Source organism: Blennius ocellaris, assembly GCF_963422515.1.
Source record: "Blennius ocellaris genome assembly, chromosome: 18".
Taxonomy (NCBI): Eukaryota; Metazoa; Chordata; class Actinopteri; order Blenniiformes; family Blenniidae; genus Blennius; species Blennius ocellaris.
The window spans coordinates 8,908,086-8,933,852 of NC_137667.1; the positions used below are offsets into that span (position 1 = coordinate 8,908,086).

At 42.7% G+C, this 25,767-nt stretch overlaps 3 protein-coding genes across 5 annotated transcripts in view; 2 read left to right on the forward strand and 1 right to left on the reverse strand.

Annotated features, from left to right (window-relative positions):
* The first annotated feature begins 679 nt into the window (after window positions 1-679).
* cd164 (CD164 molecule, sialomucin) lies at window positions 680-12,554 on the forward strand. 3 transcript variants are annotated; one of them, XM_080513745.1, is made up of 6 exons: window positions 680-896; window positions 1,713-1,787; window positions 6,164-6,232; window positions 7,020-7,136; window positions 7,900-7,986; window positions 8,340-12,554. In XM_080513745.1, exons 1-6 carry the CDS (start codon window positions 827-829, stop codon window positions 8,498-8,500), a joined length of 579 nt encoding a protein of 192 aa, XP_080369871.1. In that variant the 5' UTR covers window positions 680-826; the 3' UTR covers window positions 8,501-12,554. The 3 variants fall into 3 exon arrangements, with proteins under 3 accessions (XP_080369871.1, XP_080369872.1, XP_080369873.1); XM_080513746.1 differs by having other exon boundaries at window positions 7,083-7,136; XM_080513747.1 differs by lacking the exon at window positions 7,020-7,136.
* A 2,861-nt stretch (window positions 12,555-15,415) lies between these two features.
* Window positions 15,416-19,106, reverse strand: cep57l1 (centrosomal protein 57, like 1; the record flags this gene model as incomplete). Its single annotated transcript, XM_080514015.1, has 11 exons — window positions 18,968-19,106; window positions 18,108-18,264; window positions 17,859-18,014; window positions 17,594-17,718; window positions 17,077-17,187; window positions 16,909-16,986; window positions 16,525-16,611; window positions 16,384-16,446; window positions 16,033-16,283; window positions 15,796-15,940; window positions 15,416-15,622 (listed from the first exon to the last, which is right to left on the reverse strand). Exons 1-11 carry the CDS (start codon window positions 18,986-18,988, stop codon window positions 15,416-15,418), a joined length of 1,401 nt encoding a protein of 466 aa, XP_080370141.1. The 5' UTR covers window positions 18,989-19,106.
* Window positions 19,107-20,877: 1,771 nt separating this feature from the next.
* sesn1 (sestrin 1) overlaps window positions 20,878-25,767 on the forward strand; it is a 56,473-nt gene continuing 51,583 nt past the window's right edge. Inside the window, exons 1-2 of the mRNA XM_080514600.1 lie at window positions 20,878-20,928; window positions 22,260-22,597. Of these exons, the coding sequence (XP_080370726.1) occupies window positions 22,301-22,597 (297 nt within the window). The 5' untranslated portion in view covers window positions 20,878-20,928; window positions 22,260-22,300. The remainder of the gene's footprint in view (window positions 20,929-22,259; window positions 22,598-25,767) is intronic.

Here is a 25,767-nt window from a genome sequence, read left to right on the forward strand (position 1 = left end):
TGGATTGTTGCGATTGTGAAATAAATAACTTCGATAAATCATTTTAAAAACAATAATTTTGCCCAGCCCACTATGGACGGTAGATCTTTGCTATTTGTCTGACATGAAAAGTGATCTTGGCTTGAAAAAGTTTGGTGACCACTGGTCTCGAGGAGAATATCATATCCTGTTAGAAATATTCAGATCAAAAAGCTTTATAGAAATTATTTCCTGCATAAATATGTAGAGGATGTAAGTAGAAATAGTTGATGATTTGTTAATAGCACCCTGGGCTTTTAAATGCATATGTGTACATCCTTAAATGGTAACATACCCTTTACTTTGTGTTGTATTTTTTTCGTACAACCCTTAAAAAAGGATTTTCATAAGGTCAGTGAACTTTGTATTAATTTTCTTTTCTTTTGCGGCTTGTGTTTTGTTGATACGCTACTCGAATAAATAATAATATATAAACATATATTTTTAAGTATTTTAAATACTTGCCATGGATTAATATTACTCAGGTGTGCTCCAATCAGCCAAATGAGAGCTCTCTGTGTGTGTGTGTGTGTGTGCGTGTGTGTGCGCGCGCGCGATAGTGCGTGCATGCGTGCGTATGTTGACGTGTCTCCCCCTCCTCCCGTGAAGAACTGCCACGTGACCTGTGAAGTAGGAAGTGGAGCTCGCAGCAGCAGCAGCAGTGAACAGCCGCAGCCACACACATACACACACACGCTAAAGACGAGCCCGAGCGAAACCTCCTCAAGTCTCACTTTCTCGACGTTTCTCGACGTACACCGTCCGTCCTCCCTCCCGGTACCGACTGAGCAGACAGTTGGCCGCAGTCATGGATGTAAAGGTGGTGTTTTTCGCGGTGTCTCTGGCTCTGATTGGCGCAGCAGCCGCGACACTCTCAGGTAAGTTTTTTTTTTTCTTTCGCTATTGGCCACAGCTTCAGGTAATAATGACTTTTAACCGTGTTTTCCCGCTCTGAGAGGTCTCCTCTCTCACTTCACTAGTTGTCACTTACCATTCCAGCCTCCGTTTTTGCCAAGTTGTATATATATCCACGCTGGGGCTCAAGTTGATCTGGCAAACGCGTTTTAGCCAATACGTGTGACCCGAAATCACATTTGTGTTGTGTAACGTGACATTTTCTTTTTTTTTCTTTCTTTTTTTTTTTAACGTGATTTGTGTGAAGGGATTCTTTTATAAGGACTGGTGTAACCTTAAATGTCCCATCCAGCCGATCAGGTGTCAGTAACCAGAAAAGCTTGTTATGCAAGTAAGAGCCTTAACATGTGTACTGTGCCACAGTTTTAGATTCGTTCCCTTGATTTAAAACATCATGAAGTCCTCTGTTATGCTTTTTTTTTATAGTCCTCTGTTATGCTTTTTTTACATGTCTGAAATAGAACCAGAAGGTTCTATTTCAGACATGTTTACATGACCTAGTCGGGTGAGAAAACTGTCACTTCCGGCCGCTGTGAACATGTGGTTTGGACAAACCATGAAGTTCGACAAGACAATGAGGCTGGGGTCAAATTACCCGGACTCTGGCGACTGCTGAGTCAGGGTTATTAAAAGTAAAAAAAAAAAACAGTAGAGAACCTTAATGAAATATGTTGTTCCTGAAAGTCGAAGATCCTAAATGTCTCTTACATTGGGAGGTTAGACTAATGTATCCTTTTGGGTTTCACCCACTATAACATAATACTTGGATTTTCTTCCAGATGACTGTCCCTCCCTGGCCTGTACAGCATGTGGAACCACTGCCGGCTGCCAGTGGGTGAATTGCACAGGCGACTGTGAGTATTGGTCACAGATATGTGGCGTTTTTTTTATGTGTGTCTACATTGTGCCCACAGCTGATCGGATGGGACGTGTGACTCTGGGTATGGAGGGAATGTATGGCAAGGGCAGCTGACTGAACACATCATGTCATTCCAACATTTTATTGTTAATCCTATGGCAACACTGGGCCGCGGTGAGGCGAGACCGCATCAAGGTTGGGCGCAGTCTTGCAAGGCTATTGTATAAGCTATTTTCTTCAATGGTCTGCCTTGAACACTCTCTTTATGACTTGATAGTTTTGTTTTATTTCCGAATGTGGTTTTGCTCCCCGACGTCTCGCCACTGTAATTTCATTATGTTAATGCCGATGTCGGTGTAAACATGACTGCTATAAATATGAGAAATCTTAACGTCCGCACTGTAGCAGCGTGCTCTGGAAATGTGCTGTGGTGGTGTTTTTTGTTTGGAATCTAATTTGGGAGACTGCTAGTTGTTGCTTTCAGGTTTGGAACGTTCAGGCAGAGGGAGTTCTCGTAGCTGCGTTACTGATAAGCATCCTTAGTTAACTGTGTCAACCGTGTTATGTAGCTCAGCAAAGGTGTGGCATGTTTGAGATGTTATCCATCTTGTGGAATACGGTCACAAGTTTTCAGTGTGAGCAGAGATCAGCTAGTATGATAATATATCTTGATATTGTATCAACGACGCATGACAAATGCAAATTAGGCTGTGTGGTGATGATTTAAAAAAAACAACCAAAAAAACCCCACAATTGAAGATCTTGAGTCAAATGGACCCTATTCCCCTTGAGGGTGTTTCTTGTAAAAGACCTGCAGGTCTTGAATGATTGTAATGAAGATGAGCAAGAGAGGAAGTGAAGAATCGTGGGGCAGGAAGCCAGCAATATCCTCCCACAGGAAAATTAGAGGAAGGAGAGCGTAACCGAACAAGTGACAGGAAACTGGCTCAGATCGGGTAAATGATTTACCTCCCATGCTTCATTGTCATAACCCATGCTTTTCGCTGCGTTTTGCCTTCAGGCCCAAATATTGGAAGCTACCTGTGTCACAAGTTGGTTGAATAAGTGAGTCCCGGCGAAGCGCAGCTTCCTGCGGCATTTCCATTTCAATAAGGCCGGCGCAGGTGTTTTCGAAGCTCAAGGGAGTGAACCTGTTTGACGACTTCACCAATGAGGTGCCCTGATTCTGATTCTCTCCCAGAGAAGCTGCACTTTGAGATTTGATCCCACACCCTCTTCCTATCTAAGCCCCGAAAGCTCTAAACCACTCGCTGGTTTATTTTGAGGATGATTTTGACCATGAAACTGAAAAAGGAACATTTTTGTGTCATTTCCAGTGGATGAGCGTGACTGGGTCTATGTTGCATTTTATGCACTGGTGGAAATAAACACTCGCCACCTGCCAACACACACAAAAAAAACCAAAAAAACCCTTCAACCATGAAGTTATTTTAGGGTATATTCTTGCAGCAACTCCATAGTCATTTTAAGTTTGAGACAATGTAGTTGGATTTGTATTTTCTTTAAAACTATTTTCCCTTAAGGTGAAATCACTTTGTTGAGGAAGCTTTCCATTTCCAACGACACACACCAAAACAAACAGCCGCCACGAGGTTGTAAGAAACGCGCAGGTGTACAATACTCACCGTTTACCTCACAAACACGCCCATAGTGAGCCTGCAGCTTCCACAGCCTCGCCTTCTTGAAACAAGTGAAAAAAAAACAACGAAATGTGGGTGTAACCACAGTGCTGCAAAGATCCCACAGTCCCAACATTGTCATCCACAGATTTATCTTTGGTTTAGGGATTTTGTGTAAACACCTATTTGGCGTCAGAAGCGCGTTTCCTAACCGCCAGCTGTTTTAAGTGCCTCAGGATCTTACACGTGTACAGAATGTAGACTTGGGAAAACAAAGCTCCACCAGTACTTGCGACTGCGACGCGGTTTTCTGTGCGAGCTGGAGGCCCGGGAGGCTCCGACACCTCCCGCCACAGCCTGGATGTGCCTGCGTGGTGATAATAATGTCACCATCTTGGAAAAGAGTGAGAGCAAGTCCCACCTTTCACAGCTGCCTGTGAGATAACTTCCCCCTGACCTGTTAGATTTAAAAAAGAAAAAAATACCTTCCTTCCTTGTGGCTTAACGTACATAGAGCACACTGTCAAGTCACACAAACGGAGTGGAAAATAAAGGTTGTGATACTTTCAAAATGACTCTGTGAACCCAACTGAAATCACACTTAAAGGGACGGGTCTAAAAAAAAAAAAAAAAAAAAGTTTTTCTTGGGTTTTGTTTCTTTTGTTTCGTTTTTAAAAGGACAGGCAATAGACAATTTACATCTAATTCTAAAGCCAACATATACAAGAGTGATCTATGGGAAACAACAAAGTGACATGATGGTAAAAGCAGGTTCATCCAAGGACCACAAAATGCAACTCGGTGTCCAGTGGAAAATATAACTCTGTTATTTCTGACGTAGCGGTGATAAGAAGGCCACAACAATCGCCGATTATCTTTCTGTGTTTAGGCTGCTTTATCTGTAATTTATGGGCCGCCGCCATCTGGTAGGAGTCATTAGGGTTTGGCTGCTCTGGATTATCGCCCAACAAGAGGAGAAGGGTACAGGAGTGTTTTCCAGCGCCGCAGCAGGTGCACCACGCTGGGCACAGGTCTTCATTATGTCCCCCACACACACACACACACGGAAACTAATTCAAGAGCAGTTTTGATGAGAAAAGACGGCGAAAGGCTCGTTGGCGTCATTTCCCCTCATTGGATTTCACTGCTTTTCAAAAGCTTGATAGAAAATGTCTTTTCCATCTTTGGCGGTTTGTGTGTATTCTCATGACTGCATTCAGCTCACTGGAACCACAAGACTGAATCCAATAGTATTCTTTGCTGATGAGCTTTTTTTTTTCTCTTCCATATGCTTAGACTAATTAAAGGACAGTAAATCAGGTATTTCTGCTTTTTAGGGATTCTTAAAGTTCTTTGTTTTAGAAAATTACACAGATTGAAACCCATCTATAATCATATAACCAAAAGAGGAGCATGAACCAGCAATTCTGGCCTGGATATCTTTTCTAAATGGTTTTACATTCAAGCATTGCAGATAGTTTGTTTCTCGACGAAGACCAGGAAGAAAAGTCGTCATTGTGTTAAATAGTGCCAGATGAGACTTTAACTTGAACAACAGCAGCGACGGTTACAATTTCTAACCGAGTGGGAGATATCGATGGTTACGAGGTCATGACTCTTCCACACCGCGAAAGAAGCGCTCGTTAATAAACAGAGATGTGGAAATTTCCCTTGCTCTACTTGTTTGTAAGAGTAAAACGTGTTTGGATGGTAAATAAGTAATTCCAAGACGTATCGTTGTCTATGACTCAGATCAATTTGTTGAAAGTATTTGGCTCAGAAGAGGCTTGGTGTCGGTCAAAGTTCCCCGCTGTCATGGTTAATAAGTAATGGGATTATACAGTGACATAAAAAGCGGCGACATGATTAGAAAAGCTAAACGTTTCCAGCCTCTAAGACTTGGTACATGGAAATGATTTCAATTATTGTGATTAATCCAAGTTATTTAGATGCATTATAGTTCATACCATTGTCTTAATTTCACGCTCTTTTTATTTCTGAGGCAAATATTGCCCCCCCCCCCCCCCACTCCATGCAACACTCACCAGTTATGATTCTACATTAAAAACAGAAGATCCATTTAGAAAATCTAACACTTTGCCACGGATAGAAGTCGTTTGAAGGTGCTCAGCCTGAACGAACTGAAACATGAAAAGGCTTTTTCTAACTTGATGCATTATGCACGAGTCTTTGATGTAAGATATAGTGACGCACTGCCGACAGAGGAATTTCTGCTGTATAAAAACATAGTGCAAACATTTGAGCTCAATTTTTTTTTTGCCCTCTTCATTGTGTTGTGATGTGGTGGTTTGTAGAGTACTGCAGTTTGCTCCCGCAGACTATAAAGACACATTTGCAGGAAATGGAACCTGATGGACCGAATGTCATTTTTCTTTGGCCTTTCATCTCCACAGAAAGGGATGAAAACCTGTCGATCCCAGATTACAATATCATTTTTACTTTACAACAACTTGTCAGAAGACGGTTCACTACTTGCCTGCATGGATTTGATGTCAAACGGGTTACAACATCAAGTTTTCTAATAACACATAAAATATCCAAATCTGGTTTGTTGTTGATGTTGGTAGTTTTTATTGTGTGGTAGATTAATGTGAGCTGCCTACCTTTGTCTGTCTCTTCAACTTAAAACTAAAACAGTCCTTTTGAAATCTACCATGAACTACTTGTTTTAATCTAATCAGCGAAAATCCACAATACTTTTGTCTTTCAGCGGCCGCCAGCTGTCACAACATGACCCTTATAGCCGGTAATGCAACCTGCACCAACGCCACCTGCTCAGGTACGTTCACCGGCACATCGAAGCAGAAATGATCCTTTGACAATAACATGTTGTAACGTTGTCTGTGGATTCTGTTTGGGTTTTGCTAATCCCTTACTAAGGTGTCAGTTAGAGCCTGTCCACACGACTTTCACGTGAACGCGTCGATTTTGGCCTATTGTCCACAAGGTGCAGCATTTTAAGAGCCTGAAAATCGTTATAAAAAAAAAAAACACGAGTCCCACAATGGACAAATTCTAAGATGTCCACCTGGCTGCGGGATGTGGATGGTCAAGATGCACAGCTACATAAAATGATGATGTCATCACCCGACATGTGCCCAGTGGAGCTGCAGAAGCCACTGACATTGGCCGGTTTAATAAGGTGATCTGTTGGATTTCTCCCATACCAGGAGGAGCACGGACCGATATAACTCTGAGTTATATAGAAGTCTGTGAGCAGGAATCACCTTCTATAGCTCTATGTTCTCCCGTGTCGTTTTCTGCGTTTTCGTTGTGTCACAGCGCCTCTAAAGGCTTGGCATATGTACTACACGTGTGAGATTGTTTCGGTTCGTGTGGACAGGGCCTTCATGCTCATTAATTGTTGGTTTGTGTGCATTGGGCCTTTCTTCCATCCCCCCCCCTCCCCCCCTCCTTGTGGTGTTGCCAAGAGATGATTGTTTTAATCTAACATGCGTCCATGATGAGGGTCATTAATGTAATTTCTGGGCTAAACTGTGTTGTTTGGGTGCTTTCTCTTGCTTTCCACCTGTATACCTGTTTCCCGGTGTTGGCTCCCTGTCCAGTTGATCCGACAGTCTTGAGCTCAACCGCTTCTGGTACGGTCGCCCCCCCTCCTTCCACTGCAGCCCCCAATACCACTGTTGTCACCACTGCCGCCTTTAACAGCAGCACCACCGCAGGTAACGCCTTCTAACAGGCCCGAGCATGTTCCCCCTGTGGTCTGTCTTAACTTTCAAGCAAGTCGTTATGGGATTTTTTTTAAAGTTGTATTGAGTTGGGCCAAACTTCCTTTAATATATAGACTGTAATAAGCTCTCTAGAATTTCTTTCTTATGCATTAAATATAGGCTCAAAGCAAACAATGCTGCACAATGTTTAGTTTAGGTTTTTTTTTTTTAAAGTCCTTGTATTCTGCCTCTTTGCTACTTGTCCACACCTGTAAGAATTTACTAAAAGCAGCTCTGAATAGTATGTATTCTTGTGGCTTGCAACAACTCTGTTAGTCAGAGTTGGGTTTGAGTCAAAGTCAACAAATTCACCTTCATTGTGCAGTGTTGCGGTCATATTGAAGTATTTTTGTGAGAAAAATGGAAAATCTGGTCTTTGAAATGGCCCACGTTGAGGCTTGACCCATTTCCCCTGTTACACTGAAAATGGAAAACGAAAGCATAAAAGTACTAAGACCGTTGGGGATTGATAGAATTACATTATTTCACAATGTAGCAAGGGCTCGTCAGACATTCAAAAAGAGGTTTTGGGTATCAACCTTTTGTTTTTTTCTTCTTGTTCAAAATTAAGCTGCAGTGTTTTCTGCCTTAGACTAACATGAAGAACATTACAAAACGTTTCTTTACTTCTGTAACTGTGGTTTCACAATACAGAAGTTTGTTAAAAACGTGAGGATAATGTTGTAAACGAGCTGACAAACGTGTTCTGTTGTAGGCAATGGGACTGACATTCCCACCACTGCAAGTCCCACTTTGAACACCACCACCACCGCTTCCAACACCACCGGAGCTCACGTCACAAGTAAGTTTGGTGGTTTGTGCATTTGCAAGTATAAGAAGAGAAACTTGCCTTCAGTGTGAACGTCCCTTCTGTTCAGCTTCCACCAAAACTAGCAAGATGCATTCTCGACGGGGTGTTTATACCATCTCCTTAACAGGGAGATCACTTTATTATTATTATTTATGGCACTTCAGCATCCATGTCAGAGCTGTGATTACACTGTGTGCATACTATGTTGTAAGCCTCGGCGTAAGAATATGAGTGTGTCAGTATGTCCTATCAGTACCTCAATGAGTGAGATCATTTTTAAATAACTGTCGTATGAAATATTCATGCACGTTTCTGACTCTCCTCCTCTCTGTTCTTCATCTCAGCCAATGTGCCCGGCACCACGGCAGTCGCCCCCCACAAGAACTCCACCTTTGATGCCGCCAGCTTCATCGGCGGAATAGTGCTGGTCCTGGGTCTGCAGGCTGTCGTCTTCTTCCTCTACAAATTCTGCAAGTCCAAGGATCGCAATTACCACACTCTTTGAAGTGGCTGCACTTTAGGATCCATATCATTCGACCCCCCCCCCCCCCCCCCCACCCTCCTTTCACTAAGTAGACCTTCCCAGAGAAAACTCCCACTCTGCACTCGTTCATCAAGGTGGACTCAAACAGTGTTTTTAAGCAGGTCCCCCCCCCCCCCTTTTTTTTTTTTTTTTTTTTAATTCTTTCAAAACTTTGTGTGCCACTAGTGGTGTTTGTTGCTATTACTGGTGGCCTTCTAATCCGTATTAAGTTGCACACGCACGCCATATGTATGGAAGTTTCTGCCACACTGATTAGTGCAACCAAGCAGATCTGTGGCGACGGTTCGCTTCGGCCCAGAGCTCATGGATCACGTCACGCTCGCTACACCCACCCCCGTCGCGGCGTTAGTCATCCTGCAAAGACCACTTTCAAGTGAACTGAGGGGGCTCGCGTTATTTACAGTCCTTCTCCTCATGCCTTGTCCTATTAAATCCACCTCGTGACAGTTGAAAAAATTAGCCGTGCATAAAGAGCCGTTGATGCCGAGTCGAGCGTCGTCACATTGTGAGACGCTGTTTGAGTTCACAACGATTCATATACGACTTGATTCGGTGTTGTTTTCAGCCTAAATTGTGAGTCTTCTCTCCTCCACGCGGCTGCACCAAGTTCATAGGGGCGAGGTTCAGTCACCGGGGGAATAAAAGCATCACCCAATCATCTGACGTCAGAGAAAAGCTCTTGTTTGTGATGGGTGTTTCTCCTGAGATTTACGAGTGCTGAGAGTTTTCTGCTGTTGGATTCCCCTGACAAATCGTTTGCCCCCGTATAAAATGTGAGAAAAAAAAAAAGTCCAACAGGAACTGCCAGTGAGCTGTTCAATGCAATAAATGATGTATCGGGTCATTTTGCTCCCATTAATCTGTTATTTCTGATCTCCACCGACATCAAACCTTCCCCAGTCGGGCTGCTGGCCCCCCTCTTTATGGAGGATTCCAAATGAATGATTGTAGGACTTTTTTGAATTATGATGATGTATAATATAGAGAATACGATTGTGGAGGGGTTGGTGGCATGATGCACCTTTCTTTATGTGGACAGTTAGAGCAGTGAAGTGCCTTTAATGTCCAGTTTGGTTGGAAAAAAGAGAGAGAACAAGTCTTTCTCCCGGTTGAGGCCCGTGTTCTGTCATTAGTTTATATTTGTAGGAGAGAATTGTTATTGCGGTGCCGAGATTGGAGAGGACCGTTGATCCCAGCTGGACTGAAGAGCGTTTTGTTGTTGAAGAATACAGTAGATAGTCGTCACTCAAGGGCCTCGATCGGTCAAGATGTTTCTTTCAAGGTACAGAAGCAGTGCGTAGAGTATGGCAGCCAGTTGAGCAATGTAAAGGAAGAAAATATACACACTTATTTTTGGAGATTGAAGTCAAATTATGAAGGCTAAAGTTGTATTATAGCGTTTAGAGTAAACGGTGAAAACGTCGATGGTGAAACATTTGCTTTTCCATGAGAATCTTCAACTTTTTGTCAACATGTTTGTGTCAAATTCCAACTTCAGATGTGTTTTCCCCTAATTTCTTCTTGTTTTTGACTTCTTAAAATGTGCGTTTTTGCTTCGTGTGGCCCTAATTCACTGTCGGTAGTGAAACCCACTTTAATTTTTGTAGAAGGACGTCATGTTTAGGCTCCCTCTGTTTTGTAGCGTCAAATAGCGCCTTCAGATTTCCCCCCACCTCGATGTCGACGGTTGCAAAACAAAGAATTCAGGTGGGATGAAATTTCCAAACTTCTATTGTGATGAAGCAAAGAGAGTAGTTTTTTTTGGGGGGGGGGGGGGGGTTTTGATAAGGAAGTGGATGAATGAAGCTCGATTTCCAGAAAATGTTGAACTTTTCCCTGTGAACGAGTGGGTTGTAATTGAAGTGAAGGCTTAGCTGGCTGCGCTAAAGCTCATGTTGTGTAAATAGCTCGCTGCTAACTGTGATTTTTGTCCTGTTCTTTTGTTGTTGTTGTTTTTTTTCCATCTGTACATAGCCATGTTCGGTTTCTTTTTGGATTTTGTTCTTGGAGGTTACCAAGTTCAGAGGGGCTAAATGAAGACGCATTAGCAGAACGTTTAGCATGTTGGTAGTGGCTCGTCATTGTCGGGAATGTTTTCATTTTAAATGCCTTTTTCTCGCTCATTAGTGCATGCTGGATGCTTCGGAGTTGTGATTCCTTGCCCCTTTTTTTCCCCATCGCGTTTGCTCGTAGGGATCTAGAGACACTTGGAAAAGGAAACAAAAACACTTGGATCATTTGTGATTAGCCCATATGCTCGCTGAAAGAATGCCTTGAAACGCTGTGCATTACGCCAAAGTTCCGTTGTTGGCAGGGAAATTGAGCATTGTACTGACAAGCTTTGCCTTGTGGCTTTGCGTTTGTAAATATTTTCATGGCTCGGCCAAAAGATTACAAAAAAGAAGAAGAAAAAAAATCTGCTTGTTTAAATACTCAGTCTTGAATATAGCTAGATATCGGTGGAATAATCATCTTGTTTTCTATGACCACAAACGATAAGAAATTGAGTTTTTTTTCTTTTTTGCTTGCATAATTTTTTTGGGATAACGTTTTCTCTGCTGCTCACCATCAACACGCCTTTGAATCCTACGGTCACCTGGTGGCATTAGGCTACAGCCCAAAGACACAGGTGTGGCGGGTCGGCTGCAGGAGTTTTGCCTTAGCCGCAGCCATACATTCACTCCCCGCATGCGGAGTCCTCCCCCACCCTACCCCCCGGCCCAAACCAAGAGAAATGCCTCCAAGTCTCATGTCCCGGCTGTTTGCGTGGCCCGCTGCTGTGTCACCTCCAAATCTATCCTCGCATTCCTTCAAAACAGAGTCACATGTTGACGTCCAGCAGTCTTAATGGATATCTAATGTCCATTGTCGCATCGCGGCGACTTCTCATCCAACTTACTCACTCAAGTCTCTGCACCTATTCAGGAAAAGTGCCTTATTCAGTTATTGACCGCATAGAGTTGTATTATAGCGATGCCGCATGTTTTTAAGCGCAAACTCCGCACTTTCAGGCCCCCGTGAAGTGATTTACTGTGTCGTGTCCAGCTTAAACGTCTGTTATTGTCACACCCAGCCTTAACTTCTTAATCAAATATGTGGAGCGTTTTCTGGTAGCAAGCTGTCCAGGCTACTCTGAGGCTACTTATTTTTTGATTTGCACACGAAGACGGAGACTCGGTGGCATAGTAATGCTGCTCAAATGGCTGTAATCGCATGGATGGGGAGGGGGTTTCAGGAAAGCTGTGGCCTGAACAGCTTCTCACCAGCTTATTGTATGAAGACGACTCGTCGGTAATGTTGCAACGACCAGATTGCAACATTTCCTCCACAGCGCACGCAGTCACATGGTGAGCTGGACTTCACTGCATTTGAAATAGTCATTGGATGATTGCTCGTCTGTCCAGCCAGGTTTTTAAAAAAAAGATTCCACCTTCGGGGCGGGTGTATCCCAGGTTTGATTGGCACCTTGTCAAAGGTTCAGAGGGAAACACCCTGCCAAGCTGTTTCTATTAGAAATTGCCAGCGAATACATTAGAAATACTATAATTTAGGTGATCTGGGTGAATGTGTCCATAGTTAAACAGGGGGCGTGCATTTTTCATTTCACACGGTCTTAAAAGTCATATTCGCATAACAAAGAGCTTTCTATATACATTTCCTTTTTCAGCCTTGCGGTGTTGAATTCAGTTCAGAGTGACGCGTGATCAGCTTTCTGCCCTCTGTCTTTAACTAGGTGCACAACATCTTTGACCAGCCGATTAAGAGGCTGTCTTCTCCACCACTTTCTCTCTCACACACACACACACACACACACACACACACACACACACACACACACACACACACACACACACACACACACACACACACACACACACACACACACTTGCAGGTGCCACAATGCCTCCCGTAATGTTTTCTGTCCCCGCCCTGATCAAGCTTTTTCATTTTGAACTTGTTTTTTTTTTTTTTGTTGATGTCTTTAGTTTCACAATGTTAAACCAATAAAGTTTGAATATTGTTAAACAAATGGTTGTCGTTTTTTCCCCCCACAAACTGAAGGAAAAGATTGGTGAGAAGTGAGGTTGAGCAACCAATGTCAGTGTTTTGCTTACTTATCGACTTGACCTTTGAACCTGGTCGGGTGACGATGACTAGTTTGAGGGTGGGGAGAAATGTTAGTTACCAAATATGGTCACTGGTCTGCGACAGGTGACTCGGCAATCTGTTGGAGACTCGGTTCCCGAGGGAGGATTAGGATTGTGTTTTTGTGGATCGGATGTAGAAAAATCGGGGAAAACATGCGAACTCCACATAGTGTAAACAGCACTCAGAAACAAGAGAAACTGACATTGCAACTTAACGTCAATGCCTCAACCAGTCACGAGAGCAAACACCCCCCCCCCCCCAAAAAAAAACAAACAAAAAACACCATAGAAACCATCAGTGTATTGAAAACAATCTGCTGGTTTCGTACTCCTGACTGCTGAGTTCCCTGACGGGACGCTCAGTTCCTGAGGCTTCAGGGAGATTTCTGCTTGTGTTAGCAAAAAAATGATTCTAACGGAAACGTCGGTGAGCCTGTACAGTGTGGAGTTCTCTACATTACGTCCGTAAAGTGTGTGTGATTTTTTTTTTTTTGTGCTGAGCACAGTGTTATTCTTTCAGTTTCCCAGAACTGCAGGAGAGGATGTTATGTTCCACAAGTTCATTACAAGTTCTCTGCAGTTCCATGCTGTGTTCAATGTTGAATAAATTCTTTTGTATTTATCCTTTTTTTTCTTTTTAACTCCCATTGTAAGAAAAGGCACTTATTTAATGTGACCACATGAAAGTGAACCAAATAAGCCTGACAATATTACAGATTAAAAGCTACTTATTCCTCATTCACTGAGGAGAGAAAGAAAAGCCATGACCAGGCATTCACAGTTTTGAGTCGTCAGTCCCTGCGCAAGGCCATTTAGCCCCGACTGTTCTGGCTTTGCTCAAATTTGTGGCAAAACAAACATGCAGGTCATGCGACCGTTGCAGCAACCGTTGAAGGGAGCAGTTGGAGCAGCAAACAAACAAACTGACAGTAATGAGAAGAGGTAGTTCAAATTGGTTCCTACATTTGTCAGCGTATTCAAATGAGTTCATTGAACTATATTCATTCAAAGCTGCCGTCCTGCTTTAAAATCCATCAACTTGAAGGCGAAAAATGGGGCTTCTGTTGTTTTTATTGGGGACTGTTAAAGATTTTAGTGGAACGTTGCTGCTTTTCTTGTTTGACTTGCTGCGTGACAGGCATTTCTCCACCTGATGACGAACTTAAAGCTGTTTTAGAGACAATGATTTCACACACCCACGGCGAGATGCCTGACGCACACCTCCCGCTCAGGACACATGGCTACTATTCAGACAAAACGAAGGGTGCAGTCACACGGTATCAAAGTTGCACGGTCAGGAGAGTGGTGAGGACGGGGCCGCGGAGAGATCTTGACATAACCCGATTGTGTCCAGTCATGCTCGGTAATCTAATATTTGAGCAGAGAAAAAAAACAATGCACCGGGTCTCGTCTCTCTCAGCCCTGTCCATGAAACAATGCAGTGAACTCTGGGTCATGACAAGAAATCCAGCACAACAGGAAAATTACAACAGCCATCATCCCAACTTTTTTTTTCTTAGCCATCCAGCTGTTTAGAGACTGACCCGTTTGTTTTTTGTTTTTTTAAATTCCAAGCATATTTTAGCCATCTGAAACAATACAACACTTCAGAGTTTATATGTAGAAACTAATGGTGGGTCACCATTCCTGCTTGTGTCTGAGTGTCATTATTCACTGACACCATAAATGTGGATCATGTCCTGAAAGCGTGGATGATAAATTCAAGAATGTCATGAGGCTGATTCACGCGACATGCAATGTCAGGTGGCTGACTCGAATAAACGTAACAAATGCATCCCGTCATCTGACCAGATAGGTTCACGAACCGAGATGAAATATGGAGAATAGAAGTGTTTTGTTTTGTGTGGAGACGCAGGTCCTCCTCCTACATGCAGAGGGTGAAGAGCCCTCATCATTTGACCCCACATTGACTCAGCTGTCTGACCAGCTGCTGCTACAGAGCTTCACTCAGCATTTTGTCCTTCTCCATTACAGCCCGTTTCAGACGGTGAAGAGGTTGATGCTGCAAGCAACATCATTGAGTTATAGTTCACTTTAATACAGACAAATGCATGCTTTTCCAACGGGGACTAAATCATATGCATTGTGCTGACATTTGAGGTTGAGTGCTGCCATCTAGTGGTGGTTCTAAAGAAGTCCCACGAAAAGCTGATTTTTGATGGCAAATAATGTTTCTACAATAAAACGTAAAAGGGGACTTTCATAAAAGCAGTGCATTAGACAACACAGTAAACACAATAAAGTAGTGAATAAAATGGAAAAAAGGATAGGGGAGTAGTAGAGGACTGATGGAACCCTCAGCATTTGGGGAAACAGCGGTTTTTGGTTGTCAACAGTAGAGGAATGAACTATATACTGAGATATACAGTCCAACTTTAGAATCTCAAAGTAATGCCAAAGTGCTAAACATAAACAAAGAATACCCACATGCAGAAAAAAAATTGGCTTCATAAAAAACGTTTAATGACTCGATTTATTCTATCATTCGGTCTCACAAACTCAGTGAAGGCTGCCATATGTGCAAAACTTGAAGCACGCATGTATTAAGGCTTTAAAATAAAGAATTAGGTCCTTTGTAAAGCAATTCATTCTATTCCAAACAAAACCAGAGATAGGGAAAATGAGCTGTAAGGAACCAGAAGGTTTGTTGTGCGTTTCATCCAGTTGTAACATCAATATCTGTCCTTACGGCGTCGGTCGGCGAAGCTCATGTTTCCCAGGAGAGGTCGTCTTGCTTTAGGCTGTTTTTGAGCTTCTGGGTCTCTCTGAGAAGCTGCCGGTTGGTTCGAATCGTTGTACCGTTCTTTGATCTCCGTTTGGCAGTAACGGGAGAAGGAGCAGGAGGCTTGACGCCGCCCAGCCTCTTGGCTTCGTGTTCTTCGACCCCCTGCTGATTCTGGGTCAGTTTATGTATCTGTTGGTCAAGCAGAGGAGAGAAAACATCAGGATCAACTCATACGTGCTTCAACGTCAAAGAGGTTGAAGCACGACAAAACAATGACCATTGTTTTGCACGTTTTTTTGTTAAGTGAAAACGGGGTCGGGGACACTTGGGAGGGCCGCGATCCCGTACGGTCCGTTTCGTACCGTCTCCTGGTGTCTGCGGAGCTTCGTGATCTGAGCGCCCTTCTCCTCCATCCTGGTGAGCAGCCGCTCCAGGTCCCTCTGGAGGTCCCACCTCTCACCCCGATGCTCCGCTGCGTCGAGCTGATGCACCAGCTCCTGATGCTCACTGACGAAAAACACCAGTGTCGATTTCAGATGCGTTTGATTACATTTTCGGGCTGAGCAATTCAAACAAAACAAAAACAATTTTTTCCTCACAAGCTCATCTGTCCGAGTTCATCTTGCAGAGCCAAGAGCAGGTCGGAGAGCGAGCCCAGCGGCGGATCCGCTGGCTGGCTCGCCGGCCTCCGGGCGGCACCGGCAGAGGAGGGGAAGTTCTTCTGGAGGCTTTTCTTTGCTGCTGATCGGTGCAGCGAGCTCACTCGCTCACACAGCTTAGGCTGGTGGTGTTTCATCATGTGGAGGATGCTTTGCACGTTGGCGTGAACGGAATGGCTCGGGCTGGTTGACTGGAAAAAAAAAAAAATAAATAAATAAATACAGGTCAACGAGCAGCAAAATGAGACAACAGCTAATGACATGTTTGTAAAGACACGAGTGCTGACTCACTGTTCCTGCGACAAAAGGCAATCGGATTTGCTTTGGGCTGCCAGCCACCGGCTCGTTTTGTTTCTGTTGAAAGAAGAAAGCGTTTTCTCACCACGGCGTCTCATTAGCAACATCTAATTAGCTTCATGAGTCACGAAGTACTTTTGTCTTTTTCGTCTTCTTTTTCGGTTTTGTTTCTGCGGCAGCTGGCGCAGACAGTCGAAGGCTGACGTCAAACTCCCTCTGCAGCTGTGGGCAAGGAAAAACAAAACAAACAAAAAAAACATCTGCGTTCAAACCACAAATAAACAATTCCTTCCTCAAACCCAATGTTTCAGAGCATTGAAGAAACTGCTACAAGACAACCACCAGATGAGGATTTGAACTGCCCACCATACCCACGTTTAGCTGTCTACATATCAGGCAATTAGAAAACAAACAAGCACTACTATTTGGCTAGTTTAATATCAATTCACAGAGGGAGAGTAATAGTGTGGTTTGAATGCTACGCTCTTTCTGTGAAACAGTGAATTGACTGTGACCGACCTCCTCTGCCTTCTCCTGAACAAGTTTGCGCTCGTGCTCTTCTTTCAGTAGTTTCTGCTCCAGAATGGCAAGCTTCCTCTGAAAGTTAATAACACAAAAATAAAATTAAAAAAAACCTTCATTAAGCCTGCAGCCGACAGCCACATGGACCGGAAAGCCTTGAGATACCTCTGCCACAGTTTGAGTTTTGCCCAGTTTGACACACTCCGATTCAAGTTTCTCCAGCTTCTCCCGCTGAGTTTGGCTGATTGAGCTGCTCGTCTGCTGCTGCAGTGAGGCCTTGTGAAGAAGGGAAAGTCAAATGGAGATTATTTGGGCTGTATAATGTAAATAACATCGAGGAATACTGGAAACCATCAGATTGTAGATCGCACAAGTGTTAAGACATGATACATGACACTGATCAGCTTGTCAAATTAGAAGCTCGTCTTGAAGACATAAGAGTCTGGATCAGCTGTAATTTCCTGCATTTGAACTCGGATAAAACAGAGGTCATTATAATTACCCCAAAACATCTGAAACAGAAACCTCTATACAGGTTTCTTCCTGTTAAAAGGTTTTTTTTTTGCTGTTATCTATGCTTGCTCATGTGGAACACTTATTTTTTTGCCTTTATAGTGTCTCAAACTCAAAGAAACTTTTTTTTCTAGTGTTACCGTTCAGTAGTTCGACCCCTCTGGGCTACCTGGTCTTGCTTTAGAGAAATCCTCTCCTTCTTGGCGTGTTCAACCATTCTCCTCATGTACTCCAGCTGCTTCTCCAGGACCTGACAGCGAGCCTCCGCCGACCGCAGATTGGAGTGCAGCTCTGCTATCACATGGCAGACACAGCTATGAGACACTGACCGTTTTATAAACAATATTTCAGGAGCTCGATGAAGCGCAAAGTTCCTCCACTTCCAACCTTCCGTCGCTTACCTTTCTTGGCGGAGTTGTCGGCGTCATTCAGACCGGTTGTTACTTCACCGGGTGCCGTCTGCGCTGCCGTGGCCTGCTGATGCTTTTGAGCATCAAGAGAAAACTGCCTGTAATTCTTCTCCGCTTGTTTCCGTTCCACCTCCAGCTTCCTGATTTTCTCCTGGAGGGTCTTCAGTGCAGCAACAACAGCTGAAGACGATTGTACGATAATGAAATCGTTAATCAGAGGGTGATCATATCAGTTTATGGGACAACAAGCTCAACATGAAACCTGTGCTGTACCTTCGCTGTCAATGTTGGGGTTGGGGCTGGACATGTGCGAGTCTGAGATGACGCATGGCTGTGAAGGGAACTCCAGTTGCCGCGATACTGAAAGTATCTTGTCTGGAGGCTGGTAGTAGCTCCCAATATAACTGTTCTTGGAGGGTGAATCTAACACCTACAAATGACAAGAACAGCTGGTTTAGAAACGGGTTCCAGCTACGAGAGACTAAATATAAACTGTTGGATACAAAACAAAAGGAAAATGTTAATTGAAGAAATTAACATGAGATTTGCATGTACAAATGAGATTTGTAACCGTATATGATGCAAATCCTAATGCTGTTAAAAAAATGTTGTAGTTTCAGTCATATCTGAACTTTACTTACAAATGTGTAGGACACGTTCATAATACAACAGTGCATCTTTAATCAGGACGAGATGACATTCACCAGACATTTATTCTATTGGAAAATGAGCATTACTTATTTACTTTACTCCCAGATATAGAAGTATATGTTTTTTTTTGGTTGGACAGGGGCATAGTTTACTAGACGTCTGTTTTCTCATTAATAGACAATATTTACAATTGTTTTTAATGTGTTTTAATACATATTTACCCTCCCTGGATGATGGTTTTGAAATTTTAGCTTTCTGTTTACATGTTTTTAGTAGTTATCTGGAACCGAAACAATATACAAAAAGAAGGTTTTTGTACATTTCCACAAATAGACAAAGAGAGACGCAAAGAGAGTTGATGAGATAAATACAACAGATCCAAAAGAAAAGCATAATCTGATAGTGACGGGCGTTAACAGGCGAAAGTAAAGAAGCTAACGCGTTAGCAACACTGTCGCCTAACTGACTCGTTATAATGTTACCTGATCGTAGTTTGTGTCCATAGTGCGATAAAACCAAAAGGGTGAAAACAGCTTCAAGACCAGTCGTGCGTATATAACACTCCCGGGCTGTTAATGTTTTGTGTTTTTTAAAACTGACTGTTGTCACCGGCGAGCGTCCAGTCCGTGGTTTTAAATTTTCCCTCCACTTTGCCGCGCAGCACACATTGGTTCCGCCTGCGCACTTTTTGTCCCCCCCCCCCCCCCAGCCCCTCCTTCCGACTGTATACTGTAAGTCTCATTACTGTTAACTCTTAAAACTACGCCTTTCCAGAAACTATGTTTGAAAAAAAAAAAAAAAAAAAACCCGAAGATAGACACGTTTTAATGCAAACATTAATTCAATATTAAATTAATCTATGCCAAGGGGGATGGTGAAAGTTCATCTTTTTAAATTTGGGACCAAGAATATCATCATCACTGTCAGAGGGACACATTATGACCAATCGTGTATATTATAGGCCTATCCTGCCACTTATGTCCACAGTGTAAAAACAAAATAAAAAAGAAAGAATCATTAAAAAAAAAGGGGAATATTGCCTCACAAAATATTTTTGTGATATGCAAATCATTAAAGTTAACTTTGGTATTTCAGACACGACATCGTGAGCATAATGATATAATTTTGAAACAGAAAACACTATTTTTGAAAATAGGTCTATTCTAAAGTTGATACGTGAAGGGTATGTCAAACAAGTGAGGACAGGGGTAAGAAATATAGCAGTATTTAATAAATCATACAATGTCAAAGCACTTATCGTCATCTCTTGGATACATGTTATATTGTTTCAATTGTGTTTGCCGTTAGGGAGAAAAACAAAGAGCTCTGTATTGATAAAAATCAACAAATAGCCAACGACTGACAACGTGAACTTACAAGGGACCAAAAATGAAAAACAGTAAGTTAGTGGAACATTTTACAAGTGATTACATAATTTCAGTGCAGAAAGTCATAGCCTAGTATAAAAACATCATCATGGAGAGGCTGAGTCAGAATAACTGATAGTAAAAGAATCAACATCTATCTTTCTTTGTTACCCTATTTGCAGCATGTGACACAGTCTTATATCATTCCAGATGGAATAAATAATTTCAATAGAAATATATTTAAAATGACATACTGTCCAGATGACATACCACCGCACTGAACAAGGCGAACAGTTCTGTTCATAAAAGTGATCTGTTTCCTTGATCAATGACCATTTTACTGTTTATTGGCAGCCTGTGTGCCTGTGTTCAAAGTAGTTCTCTGTGGATTGAACTGAGTCCTGATTCCATTAAGAAAAATATTCATATAAAATGGTAAATAAAAAGTTGTGTAAAGATATACACCGTTCAGCACTGTTTTTTGTTGTTGTCTTTTCTGGTCACTTGGGCTATTTTAGTTTTGAACAGACTCTTTAGGTAATGCACTAATCAATCATAATGTCAACATTTGCACAGCAGTGAGCAAATAGTTTGCTGCAGTATTAGGCAAAAGGTCCTGTTCGGGCTGCTGACCTTTGCTGCTGTCGGTTAAACTAATAAGGTTAAACAGTAAGTGGAAATCTTTAGAATCTCCACCTTTTTCTCCTCTGGCTGTTTTTCTGGTCGTGTTCAGTTATTTCTGATAAACAAGAGGCAGCTGCCTCCGAAATGCATGCCGGGAAACGTAGTTGCACGGCCTCATGAGCTTGAACGAAATACTCGCCGAAAAGACTTCAACTCCCGTCAAGTGAACCCACAGAACTTGAACACCTCCCATCAGCCAATCAAATGTCAATATTCTTATAACCCCGCCCTCGAAACACATCATGCCTTACCGATTGGCTAACCGATGTGTCAATCACATGTTTACCGTCAAGTTGTTGCCTATCGCTCCTACCCTGGGACTAAACTGGTCAGTGCTGAGACTCTGCCGTCCGTCCCGCAGCAGCAGACCCGCACCAAAGAATGTGGATAAAGTGAGTATTTGTGCATGACACTTTCTGTTTTGTACGTGCAGTGAACGCTTTTGCCATTGCGAATGTGGTGCTGCTGTACTTGACCGGCCACTTTACTGGCGTCTTTGTGTAACGGGGCAGATCGGGAGAAGTGACACGAGAGGCTGTCTGGAAGATTGAATGGACTTCACTTTTGCAAGCTGCTCGCGTGCGCAATTAATGACAACATCTCCAGATCAGATCTAAATATAAAATTCAGGAAACCTTAACGCAGCATTGTTTCCCTGCAGACATAACGGATAGTTAAGCTCCCCAATCAATAAGCTGCTATATAAACTGTGTATGTGTTTTTTGTTTTTTGTCTTTGAAGTTGGCAAGAGACAAACGATCCTATTTATGTGATCGATTTTATTGCTGGGGAAATATTTCCAGCATGATTTCAGTTTAAAACCTCCATGCTGCTGTTGACAGAGATAGATGGTGGTAACACGATGTACCTGTTCTTACAAGAAGCCACAGAATGGTCATTTTTCGTGGCATTACCTGCAGATATATTAGAGGTGGTTGTGTTTAAAATAAGATTTCGGACCTTATTTTGTATAATGCAGAGAAGAAAATAGATTTTTTTTTAAGTCGAATGCATTGATCTGGTGAATGTGAGTCATTCTGCTTTAACAACACTGCACAATGATTTATGTGATGAGAGGTGTCAATTGGTGAAGATTCCTGTTTTTAAGAATAGGAAACAATCTTGTATATACTATGAGATGACATCTATTTGATAGTGCATCACTTTGAGTAAGCGCCCCAATTCATGTTTTATTGTGCTTGATTTCTCTCAATGAGACCCACCTGATTGTTTGTACTTATAAACAGCTTTTCATTGCAATTGCAGGACTATGACTATCAAACAATACATCTTCAATGAAAATCAAACAAATGCAGATATAGGTACATGTATTGTTGTTGTTGTCATATTTATTGATAATCATACAGACTGTTCAAAAATACAATAGCTGTAATTTATTTTCAACACACATTTAACATTATTGTCCAAAAAAAGACTTGAAACAAGTAGTGAGCTCATCTACTACACCTTCATATATATCACATCTTCATCACATCTCGTTACATACTGTACTTTTCAAACATTGTGGGTGTTTTTTAATAGCCATTCATTGTTTAGTTTTCCTTTAGTCTTTTTTCCAGTCCTAATTGGTGGTTTTATATTAGCCGATTCAACTGTGTGACAGTACAGTAGATGACACTGCACAATAGACACAACTGACTGTAATATATGAGACCGCTGGAATAAATATTGCACCCTTGTGTCCCGTGCTGTTTGTCTGTAGCCTGTTGTGAGACAGCACAAACACTACCTATACACAAAGCGATGGAGGTGAAAGACCAGGAGTCTCTGGGGAGGTGGGATGGGCTGGGCTCTCGGGATGCCATCTCCAGAACCGAAGCCATGGACATCATCTGCCAGGACGTCATGAGGAAAGTGGAGGCCATCGGACCGGTGCCAGCCCCGGCCCCAGCCCCAGCCCCTTCCCCTTTGCCCCCAGCCTCGGGAAGCCCCCCAAGCAGCGACCTGAACGACATCCTGGCTCACCTTCTCATGCTGTCCCGACGGTGTCCTTTTGAAGACGTCAAGGTGCAGTGCAGAAGACTTCTTCAGGCCGTCCAGGTAGGACATTCAGTCATTTTCTAAAGGACACGCTGCTCCCAGTGAGCTTTTCACACTGTGTTCAAGCTGCTCCAGCTGCTGACTTGTTGTGGTCGATGTATTGTTCTGCAGCCATCTGTCTTCTTCCTCTCTTCACCTCTTCATAAACATTGCACACATTGTGGTTTGTCTGAAGCTCACCAGGCCTAATGCATGCCTTGTCAAATGGATTACAGTCAGTGACATAATGAAACAGCACAGACTCGGCCGCATCAAACACACAAAGCTCATGATTTACCCTGAACACACCCCCTCCATCGGTTTCAATGCATAGGAAACAAGAATGGGCAGTTTTAGTGAAAATAAGCTGATCTCTTGTTTTGGAACTTTTTCAACAGATGTAAGTTTTGTTAAATTTATATTAACTTTATGACAAAAACATAAAAGTTTGTGACATTTCTTACTCCGAATCAGTCTTAGTTGATAGGATAAATGTGCTCTGTATTTTTTTATTAAAATGTTTCTGTGTTTTTTTTCCTGAACACAGACCAAATAAGTGAATACAAATAATTTTTCATGTCTCGATATGTAATATCTTTGGAATAACCAGGAATAAAAATGGGGATAAGGAGCATGTTGAGTGGCTGCTGTAGAGCTTTAACATGGATGTCATGATTAACATTCAAGAAAGTACTGAAATTCACTTTTCTGTAAAACAATAATGGTAAGTTTGCCTCATGGCTGCGATACTTTCATTTGATTTGCTGAAAGGACTGTTCACAGCACAGTCAGTTCCAACAATAATAAACACGGACCACATGCACATGTGGGTGATCTGTGCACGGCAAACATATTTATTTACACTAATAACTTAGGCGACTCCTTCCAGCTACAACATCTTGTGAATATGAGGCCAAACATTTCTGCCCTTTTTGCCTATTTGAGCTTTTTTAACGCAGCCGTGACAGTCTAACATTGCTGTTTGTGATTTGGCTTTTGTTTGTCAATGTTGTTAACTTACAGGTTTGACCACTATCTGCTCAGTAACTGATGAATGCAAGGGTTGTAGTGCTTTTCTGAATGAAAAATGTCTGTTTAAGCATCTTTGGACACAAATATTACATGGATCAACTCAAACTGAGAACACACTCATCTAAAGCTTAGACCTTTCATTTTGTTTCTTTTGCTTACATTATTTCATGAAGCGGCAGGCTTATCTGATGTCGGCTAACACGTGTGTGTTTGTGTGCGTATGTTTGTATTTACCCTGAGTTTAGCGCGGTGTTAGCTGTGGCCTGTCCCACTTAATACGTCTTCTAATAACCGACGCAAACTAAACGGAGCAACCTTTGATGGCGTGGGATGTTGTTTTTCCGTGGAAATTGAGGTGTTTGGCCGTGGCGCTAAGTCCTGTTTGTACGGAAGTGTTTCTGGAAGATGGACGAGAAGGGCAGAGAGGGATGAGAGAGGGAGAAAGCTGCTTTGCGGGTTTAGCAGTGCACCACAGTGCACACACCGTCTGGAATTTTTGAATTATGCTAAGCTGCATTTGCAGAGGACTTGCCAAAGGCTGCATTTATGAGCCCAATGTGGTAGCTGATGGAGTACTGGTCCCACGGTTGGATGATCCCCCCCTCGCACCCCCTGGCCATCTCACACACACACACACACACACACACAGACAGACCTTTCTCACGTTGTCAGGGATGGACATGGGGGTAACAGGGAGGGGGCCTCCGGCTCAGACAGACCTCTAATTCCAGTAGATCCGCTGATTAAAGACAAAATCTTTGAAAGCGCAGACAGTTTTTTCCTCCTGTATTCTCCAGTAGAGGAAGACCTCCTGCTTGGTGAGAATAATTTAACCAAATACCCCCATGGCTCACAAAAATTTAGCCCGTAGCAATTTCCTTTCTGGATCGTTTCCCCAGTGGGCATTTCGTGCTTTTCATCAATCATATTCACTTATCGTTATATAAACAGGAAGAAATGTACCCTTGTTTGTTATTGTAGGCACTGACATGAACTGTTGAAAATAAAACGAATCATTCTGCACCAAGAATGTCGGAATGCATGGTTATTTAACCTTTTAGAAGCAGACTTTCATTAAGTAGTTGCAAAAGAGGCTTGATGCCACACTACAGTGACATAACGACATCTGTACATGGTTGGCTCCCAAAATGTTGTCTGGGGTTTCTTTGTGCAAATGTTTGCTAATCCAAACTCTATTGTCTCGCTTGTTTGGATTTAAGTTTGAAACGCTGAGCTCTGATAATGAGGCGGATGAATGAAACCTCACCGGTTCAAAATAAAATGAAAGCACTTTAGATGAGTGAATAACACACCGATTCTGTTTTATACATCACTTTTACAAGTTAATATGATCATGCCTGATTTAAGTTTAAATGATGGTGTTGAATTTCTCCGATTTTCAGGAGATTTAAGCCACAGGCGTTGCATACTGGACATGAAGCTATTGTTGCTCAGTGCTGTTGCTAAACATGACACAAAGACACTGGAGATTCTTGGCAGAGGACTTTCCTGTTTAAGCCATAGTGTAATTAGGATTTTCTTTTCAGTGTTATACTACTACCACAAGTTTTCCAGGTAGGCTGTATGATAAAACGGGCTCAGTAGATGTCCCTCGTGTACGACCACAGACTCCTCTCCAGGCCGTGTAGTTGCCACACTTGCATTTCTTATGCAACCTGACTCATTGTTTACTCTTCGAGGCACCCTGTGAATTTGCCGGACAACTGTGAGCAGTAAGGGGAGAAGGACCTGTGGGCTCCGACGCTGGGGATGTTGTGTGCTCTAATATTGTTGAGTCCCAGGGGTCAAGGGTTATGGGGTCGTGGGCGAAAATAGGGTCTTGTGTACGAGGGGAGGGGGTTGGGTTCCCATAAGCCGTGTCTGCGCGAGGGGTTGGCCGGGGTGAAAGAGTGTCAAAATCGCTTACCCGTGCAATCTGTGGCCATCATAAGCGGACCCTGTCGCAGGGTCTGTCATCCCGGCGATTAGGAACATAGCATGGGTGGAGCTGATCACAGATATCTTCTTTTTTCTTCTAAGTGTATTTATAGGACATTTTTAATATTTTCGACAAACAATGTGACATACAGCACAGTGTATAAAAATATCAAGTAAACATTGATTGTCACATCTGAATGTCAACCCTCTACTCATCCGCT

Excerpts from the sequence above, each read along its gene's own strand:
- cd164 (XM_080513745.1), top strand. The coding sequence starts at position 827 with ATGGATGTAAAGGTGGTGTTTTTCGCGGTGTCTCTGGCTCTGATTGGC. Across the intron at positions 1,788-6,163 it reads GGTGAATTGCACAGGCGACT|CGGCCGCCAGCTGTCACAAC; the intron begins GTGAGTATTGGT and ends TTTGTCTTTCAG. Across the intron at positions 7,137-7,899 it reads TAACAGCAGCACCACCGCAG|GCAATGGGACTGACATTCCC; the intron begins GTAACGCCTTCT and ends GTTCTGTTGTAG.